Source organism: Nannospalax galili, unplaced genomic scaffold (assembly GCF_000622305.1).
Source record: "Nannospalax galili isolate Female #2095 unplaced genomic scaffold, S.galili_v1.0 scaffold1012, whole genome shotgun sequence".
In the NCBI taxonomy this organism is placed as follows: Eukaryota; Metazoa; Chordata; class Mammalia; order Rodentia; family Spalacidae; genus Nannospalax; species Nannospalax galili.
In genome coordinates, this window is record NW_008330324.1 from 66295 (window position 1) to 74938 (window position 8644).

The 8644-nt window shown below is 50.3% G+C and overlaps 1 protein-coding gene across 1 annotated transcript; it reads right to left on the minus strand.

The window, feature by feature from the left end:
• Positions 1-1183: 1183 nt before the first annotated feature.
• On the minus strand, positions 1184-8304 carry Lypd8 (LY6/PLAUR domain containing 8). The gene is made up of 5 exons (XM_008844585.2): positions 8244-8304; positions 7801-7917; positions 5553-5705; positions 4096-4233; positions 1184-1623 (listed from the first exon to the last, which is right to left on the minus strand). The coding sequence occupies exons 1-5, from the start codon at positions 8296-8298 to the stop codon at positions 1295-1297; spliced, it is 792 nt and encodes a 263-aa protein (XP_008842807.1). The 5' UTR covers positions 8299-8304; the 3' UTR covers positions 1184-1294.
• Between the last annotated feature and the right edge of the window lie 340 nt (positions 8305-8644).

Sequence of the window (8644 nt, forward strand, 5' to 3'; positions counted from 1 at the left end):
ATTTGCTTTCTGTCAGGGCATTTTATCACAGCACCAAAAATGAAGCTAGAAGGACCAGTCAGGCAGACTAGAGGCGCAACCAGCGTTATAACTTTTCAGTAAACTTAAATTTTAAAATAAAGAGCTAAGGTGGGTTGGGGAGATGTCTCAGTGGTTCAGAGCACTTACTGCTGTTCCAGAGGACTCCAATTCAGTTTCCAGCACCCACATGCTGGCTAAAGCCACCTGTGATGTCAACTCCAGGGGACCTGACGCCCCCTTGTGGCCTCTGTGGGCACCCACATGCACATGAACATACACACAGACACACATAAACAATAAAACAATTGGGGTTTTCGAGCTGAGGTAAGTAGGGTGGCACGGCGACACCATCCCAACGCTCGGCAGCTCTGCTCCTGCCGGGTTGTCAGCAGCCCTAACAATGAAGAGCCTCACAGGTTACACCTTCCAATTTCTTTATTACAGCAAACCCCACACATCCCAAGCCAGCCCAATGCCCATCTTATTAACCCTAAGCCCTGTGTGCTTTGGTCTGAATGGCTCCCTGGCCCCCTGGGTATTTGATGGCGCATGAAAGACCAGGTTCGACTTCCTGAGGGAAGGGACTGAGGCTCTGTGGCCACATTCCATCCCACACAGCGCTACAGGAAACTGCTCATCCCAGGCACTGAGCCCTAATGTTCGCCTGAAGGCTCCCATGCAGCTCGTCCTCAGCAGCCCTCCCACACACACACTATTTGAGCCTCCATGGTAACAGGCCCCTAAGGTGACTTTTTTTTTCTTCACTTGCTGTGAGCCTCGCCACAGCCAGGACAACTGTTGGATAACCAGACATCATCCCAGATTGAAAGGCTGCTGGAGCTTCTGTGTTGGTACTAGGATCAGCACAGGGCATGCCGGGGCTGTACGTGTACAGGCAGTAGCATAGGATGCTGGAGGTACAGGGCTGCTAGTGGAAGATGCCAGCAAAGCCAGAGGGTCCGCTTCTCAGAAGCAAGATGGACCAGGAGCCGGGGTATCTTGAGTCCTGAGACAAAGGTGCACCTGTTTCCAAGCAAAGGCTCCACCTGCACCCAGGGGTGGGAAGGGCTAGGCGATGGCTCAAACCACAGACAGCCAGAACACATCAGGACAAATCGGCCAGTGAGTCAACCAACACTTTAATACAGGAGATCAACGCTGGTATCATGTGAAGTCCCATGACTTTCAACCCACTGAGCAATTAAAAGGGAAGGTACAAGAACAGAAGGTGTTGACGCCCACGGGACGACAGGTGGGGCAGAGCCCAGGGACCTCAGAGCAGCTTCAGCAGGAGGAGGCCTGTGAGGGCCAAGGAGAAGAGAGAGGCGTTGGCACCTGTGCGGGAACTGCTGGTGGCGGGTGTCCTGGAGGTTGTGCTGGAGGTGATGGTGACCGTGGTGGAGTTTACAGTGGGGGGGACCTCGGTGGAGTTTACAGTGGGGGGGACCTCGGTGGAGTTTACAGAGACATTGAATGCTAAACATTCAACCTTTCGGAAAATGACTTCTCCAACTGTCTGGTTCTCAACAGACAGGAATTCACAAGTAGAGTTGCTGATGCCAGAACAGCCTTTCAGCTCGACCGTGTTAGACTCTTCAGTTCCTGAAGATGCAAAGGAGATAGAACTCTGTGCAACGCTACCCTCATGCCCATACCACAGCCCACAGTGGGGTCTCATCTGGATGCAGCTGAGCAGCGGCCGAGCAACGTATGACAACCAGTCTGTTCCTAAAGCCCACCAGTCTGAAGGAGCCCAGAAACCGCACAAGAACCACCGAGGTCAGAGGCTAGACCCTCCTCCACCCAACCCGAAAGGAAACTGAGGCTGTGAGAAGAATTTGCAAGCACAGGCTTGAGAGGGAAGATGAGAGCTGGGTCCTGGATATCCATCTCCTGTGTGTCCTGTGCACCGTCGGAAAAGCTAGGGACAAGCTGGGCGTGGTGGTACACACCTCCAATCCCAGCACTGAGGAGGCTGAGGCAGGAAGAGAGTGAGTTTCAGGCCAGCTTTGGATACATAGGAAGACCCTATCAGAGAAAGGGAGAGAGAGAGAGAGAGAGACAGACAGACAGACAGACAGACAGAGAGACAGAGACAGAGACAGACAGAGAGACAGAGAGGAAAGAGAGAGACAGGAGAGAGAGACAGAGAGGAGAGAGAGACACAGAGACAGAGAGACAGAGAGAGAGACAGAGAGACAGAGACAGACAGAGAGACAGAGAGGAAAGAGAGGAGAGAGACAGAGAGGGGAGAGAGAGACAGAGACAGAGAGAGACAGAGAGGAAAGAGAGACAGGAGAGAGACAGAGAGGGGAGAGAGAGACAGAGACAGAGAGAGACAGAGAGGAAAGAGAGACAGGAGAGAGACAGAGAGGGGAGAGAGAGACAGAGACAGAGAGAGACAGAGAGACAAAGAGACAGAGACAGAGATACAGAGAGACAGAGACAGACAGAGAGACAGAGAGGAGAGAGACAAGAGAGAGAGACAGAGAGGAGAGAAAGACAGAGAGACAGAGAGAGAGGGAGACAAGAGAGAGGGGGATAGAGACAGAGACAGAGAGACAGAGACAGAGGAGAGACAGAGAGAAGAGAGAGAAAGAGAAGGGGAAAGAAGAGAAACGGAAAGAAAAAGAGAGAAAGAGAGCATAATCGCACAGGTGACAGGCTCAGAGGCAGTCCCCTCTCTCTCTGAATCAGTGGGGCGGGGGGGCCTGGGCCCCGCCTCCCTTCCCAGCATCTTCTTCCAGATCTCACTCTGGATCTAACTTAGGAGTTTTCCTAAGAGGGTGTGCAGGGTCAGCTTGGTGTCTTTATCTTGTCATAGCTCTGTTACATTGAACTGTTTTCAGATACAGGTTGTAGGAAAATGGCTACAGTCAAGATGTGATTATAAGAGCATCTTCCTCTGACCCTGTGTGGTTGCTATGCCCCCTGTGTGGTTGCTATGTGGCCCTGTTGACCTGTCACCCGCCACCCAAACAACCTTGGAAACATCAGTTCCTAGAGGACAGAGGGGACTCTAGGAGATGAAGGCCACCTGCATGCAGTCAAAGGCTTGCTCTCGACATGCTGTGAAACTGAACGAGAGACCTCCAAACCCCAGGATCCCAGGGGTCTCTACTGGGGTTGAGCTGTCAGGAAGAGTGATGCCCAGCACATCTCTACAGAGTTTTTAAAGTGATTTTGGACAAAAAAAAAAAAGGAACAAGAAAAGCTACATTTATGATCTGCCTGGCTTTTGGTTTCAGTAGGACTCTCCCGAGGAAACATCCATCCTTCACACCAGGGACACGGGGTGCAAGAGGAACAGAGACATTCCTTCTGATTAAGATGAAAAACCACAGCACTGTGAACACCTCAGGCATTTCAAAAGGAAAAAAGTTTTGCTGTGGTATGGCTCAGTGTTAAAACGTATGCTGGCTCGATATTCTTCGACAAAATGGTGGTTAGCATCGAGTGCTTTTGCAGAAAACTGTGACACTGACTATTTCTGCCAGATGACCCAGGCTGCCCCAAGCCAACACCTCTCATGACAGATAAGAAAAGGTGTAGGTATAAAAGGCACACCCACTCACACCTACTGGCCACCTAGTAAAGAACAAGTTCCAGGAGATGCCAGAGATTAGATAAGCATGGCTCACCCACCTGCCTTCCAGCACTGGGAGGCAGAAGCAGGCGGATCCCTGTGAGTACAAGGCCAGCCTGGTCTACATAGCGAGTTCCAGGACAGCTGGGGCTACGGGAAGACCCTGTCTCAAAAAGACCAGAAAAAAAAGAAAGAAAAAGAAAGAAAGAAAGAAAGAAAGAAAGAAAGAAAGAAAGAAAGAAAGAAAGAAAGAAAGAAAGAAAGGAAAAAGCACGACTCGGGTGTAACCTGGGAGGATCCAGGAGAAAGACTGCCACAGCGGCTCTGGGCTGGGAAGCAGAACAGTGCAGGTCTCCTGGCCATCTCTGCCTTAAATGCACTGGAGGCTCATCCTCCTTCCCTCTGTCCCCTCTACCCTCCCCAGCCCTTCTGCCCTAGCCCAGCACATGTGGGTCAAAGCTGCGTAAAGGAACTGATTCCAGACATACCGTTTGTAAAGTCAGCTATTATGTGGACACATCGTTGTCCCTCACCACACTGTAGTACTGTCTCGGTGCAGTTTGCTGAGTTGTATCCATAGCAAGCATTGCACTGGGTGTTGGTGACACTCTTTTCTGATTCAGGGTCTGGGTTAGAGAAACGTCATTTCTTAGAATAGTGTCACACAGAGCAGGCCTACCCTGGGGAGGAGGGGATGGGCAAGCAGGAAAGCTGACGGAGAGGATCTCAAATCCAGCCTTAGAGACACCATGTCTCCTCAAAATGTCTGCACTCACAACCCCACAGACCTGCCCCTACAGACCATCCAGTCTACAAGAACAGTGGTCCATGGGGCTCTGGGGCAGATACTGCAAGAGACAAGAAAGCGTTCAAGCTTGAGCCAGCATCAGCAGCAGGTCCCTGTTCTGAGAACTAGCCACCAGGTGTCTGACCATCACTGAGACTTGACCTGAGCAGATAAACATGGTCCATTTTCACACTGTGACTGGAACCAGGCTTCTCCTGACTGGATGTGCTTATGACCATGAACAACAAACTTTGCCTTTTCTGTCCACACTATTTTTTTTCTTCTAGACAATCACATCAGAAACTGTAGTCCAGGGACTCCTGGGTCCCTGGGACTCTGCAGGAAGTTCAAAAAGTAAAACCATTTTTATACAACACCAAGGTGTTATTTGCCCCTTTTTACCCCATAGCCTTCTAAGCATGCAATGGTGTTTTCCAGAAGTCCCAATAATGTATGAGGCTGAAACAGGCTAAATACACATGGTCCCAGCTTCCTTCTGTGCCAGAAGCTACAAAGCTCTACAAAAGAATATATTACAAAACGCCGCCTCTCATCTTGCTAAGCACTTTTGTTTTGGAAGATGAACCCATTTCTATGTAAAATTCTCATTAGTGTTGATATGTAACTACTGTTACTTTGAGTGAACTAATCGAGATTTGAGAATTTTCTTAGCTTTAGTTTCTAACTTGGCAAGTATTGGCAGGTGGCGATCATATAAACAAAAGATTTGTGAGATCTGCAGTTGTTGCCAAGACTTAGGGTCCTGCCTAGTAGCGTGTGTACCTGTAATTGCAGCACTCAGGAGGCAGAGGCAGGAAGATTGAGCGCAAGGTTATCCTCAGCTACATAGCAAGTTCAAGGCAAGCCTGGGCTACCTTAATCAAGACCCTGAGATCACAGAGTTTAAGACCAGCTAATGTATCTACTACGCTTGCCACATAAGTTGGCATGTATAATCCCGGTCCTCACTGAGGGCAAAGCTTTGCGGCAGGGCTGACTTAGTGTCTCCTGTGATTGTTCTAAGTCAGGGGTTAACATTACCCATCTGTGTACTAAAGTGCCTAGACTTGAGACCTCCACCCCAGGCCAAGCAGAGCAGGTGGAAGAGCAAGAGCTGGACTTGGAGGACACAGGCAGGTGGCCAGGGCCAGCACAAACCGTGGCTGCTGCCATTGCAGGCCTGTCCTTGGCAGCACTGACTTGCAAAATGGAAGCTTTGATTTTCAGACACGTTCACAGCAAAGGCCACCATGTCCCTGCTGCAGTTCTGTGCCGAGCAGAACTTGTTCCGGTACAGTGAGCTGTTCCCTCCTACAGCAAAGCAAACAGACTGTCAGTACCTGGAGAGGCTCCAGGGAGGGCGGGACCCCGAGGAGACAGTACCTTAGACAGGACCAGCTAAGTGCCACCTCAGCTCAGCGCAGCTTGGGAGAGGCTGGAGAGCGTTTCTTACAAAGGCAAGAATCCTTTCCTTATCAGATTAGCAGAAAGATGTGTTAAACTCTACCGTTACAGCTAACCTGTGGCCTGAGGGCCTCACATGGTCACATACAACCCAGGATAGCTGTAAACGGCCCAACACAAATTCAGAAACTTATTTATCACTGAAAATATCTTTTTTGCAATTTTTTAGCGCATGGTTCTCGAGTGCAAACTTTGTAGCTGATGACGTTGGGTCACAATGTCAAAAGTTGGGCATGTGTGCTAAACAGAAGGCACACCAAGAAATGGTGGTTCCAGCTGACACACGTATGTCCAGGTGCCTCGTGTGCAGCAAAACACCAAAGCGCCACCTACGGTTCCATCTTAGAACTGCATAAGAACCAGACCCCCAGCTATCTAATACAGAGCCACCAGCTCTATGTTTACATCAGATGTGGACTCATTAACAGAGTAAGGGATTGGGGGTGTAGCTCTGTGGCAGAGTGCTTGTCTAACAAGTGAAAGAGCCTGGGTTTAATCCACAGCACCCCAAAATAAAACAACCAAAAAATCAAGTAAAATTAGCCAGGCATGTTGGTGTACACCCATAATTCCAGCACTCAAAAGACTGAGGTAAGAGGATCACGAATTCAAGGGCAGCCTGGGCAAGTGAAAAAGACCCTGTTTCAAAATAAAATACAAAAGGGCTTCAGGTGTAGCTTGCTTAGCATGTGTGAGGCCCTGGGTTCAATCCCTGGTATCACACACACACACACACACACACACACACACACACATACACACACACACACACACACACACAAATTTAAATGTTTAGCTCCTTAGTCATACTAGCTATATTTCAAGTGCTTTGCAGCTGTGTGAAGAGCTGATAGGCCAGTACTGACGCAGACCAAATGTGGGGAACAGGGCCAGGTGTGGTGGCGCACACCTTTAATCCTAGCACTCAGAGACAGGGGCAGGTGGGTCTCTGTGAGTTTGGGGCCAGCCTGGTCTACATAGCGAGTTCCAGGCCAGCTGGAACTACTGGGAGAGTCTGTCTCAAAAATAAAAACAAAACACAAAAACAAAGAAGAACTGGGAAGGTGTGTGTGTGTGTGTGTGTGTGTGTGTGTGTGTGTAAGCATGTGTGGGTCAGAAGTCGACATCTGGTGTCTTCCTCAATTACTTTCCACCTCATTTTTGGACAGACCCACGTTAGCCTGTAGTTCACTGATTCTGGCCTGGCTGGCCAGCAAGCCCGTGGATCCCTCCTGCCTCTGTCCCCAGCGCTGGGTTACAGGTGAGTGCCACCACGCCTGACTTTGTACAAGGGTACTGAGGATTGAACTCAGATCCTCATGCTTGTGTGGCAAACACTTTACTGACTGAGCCATCTCCCGAGCCTCCCAAAAATAGAAAAAAAAATGATCATTGCTGAGAGGGGGCAGCCTACTGCACCCTTCTGATCATTGCTGAGACGGGGCAGTGTTTAGACGGCAGCCTACCACACCCTTCTTCAGGCTTTTGTGCACAGCGTTCTCGGTGATCCCAGAGACACTGTCATCATGATTACAACCAAAATGCCTGGTGAGGGGCTTTCAATGAAAACATGTTTGATCGTGAAGTGGAAGGAACCTGAGGTAGAAGGAGGGAATGGCTGGAAAAGCAGCAGTGACCCAGGAGGACGGACGACCCGCCTCAGAATTTAACAACTCAGAATGGCTCTCGCTTCCAACATCCACACACCCGTATCTAGAATGAGGTTTCAGTCAGTGGCCGCGATTTCCAGGTCACCACAGAGCTCATCTACTTGAGTCGTCTTTGGGTTCCCATCTGGCTCCACCTTGGCCACTGCAAAGTCAACGTCATGACCACCCGAATCCCTGCACAGCCCAGCAGGGTCTCTGGAGTCCTTCCTCCAAGCCCATCCTTTAGGTCCCACTTCATGCAGGTCTCTGAGGTGGAGGCAGCACCCACTCACCTAGGGTGGAACTGACGGAGGAATCCACACAGCTCTGGGCACTGGTGTCATTACATTCCATGACATCAGAAACACAGTCTTCTTCGCGTGCATAACACTGTGTACAATTCAGGGATTCTGGGGGCACAAAATATCCAGTACAAGTCAACATCTGGTAGAGTACTACAACCACCTCAGGAAAAAAGATGCAGATGGGGTGGCATCCCAGGCTCTGGGGACCCCCAAACTAAAGCTATGAGATGGACCTCCGCCCATTAGATTTTCCCCTCTGTTCATCATTCCCCAGCAGGAAGACCCAACCCCAACCCAAGACAGAGGGGGCCCTCTGAAGCAGGTGCACCATGGGTCTCACGCAACAGGAACCAGGACACCGAGAGCAAGAATGTTCTGACAGGGTGGAAAGAGGGCCTTCATCTGAAATGGGACCACTTGGTTTCTCTCACCTACAGCCGTGACAGCGAGTGCCACCAGGACACCAGCAAAAAGGGCACCTTTCATGGTGCTGGTTCTTGCTTCTCCCGAAGACAGAGCCCAGAGCCTCAAACCTAGAGGGACACAAAGAAGACAGCCAGGTGCTGGAAGGAAGGCCTGCCATCATAAGGCATTTTAAGTACACCGAAGCAAGTCTAGGTCCATTTTCCTGAGTCCTGCTGTACACACATAACTGTGAGTTGTGTTCTATCCTGCCCTGACCCAGGCTGAGGCTTCCCGATCTCAGATGCCCAGAAGTCCCTGCGCACAGATGAAGCCCAGCCGGGCATTTCCTGTGGAGCATCTTCAGCTGCCACTGGCCAGGTAGCCTGGCTTCCAGTCTCCCTGAGGCTGAGGTATGTATCTGTCAGAT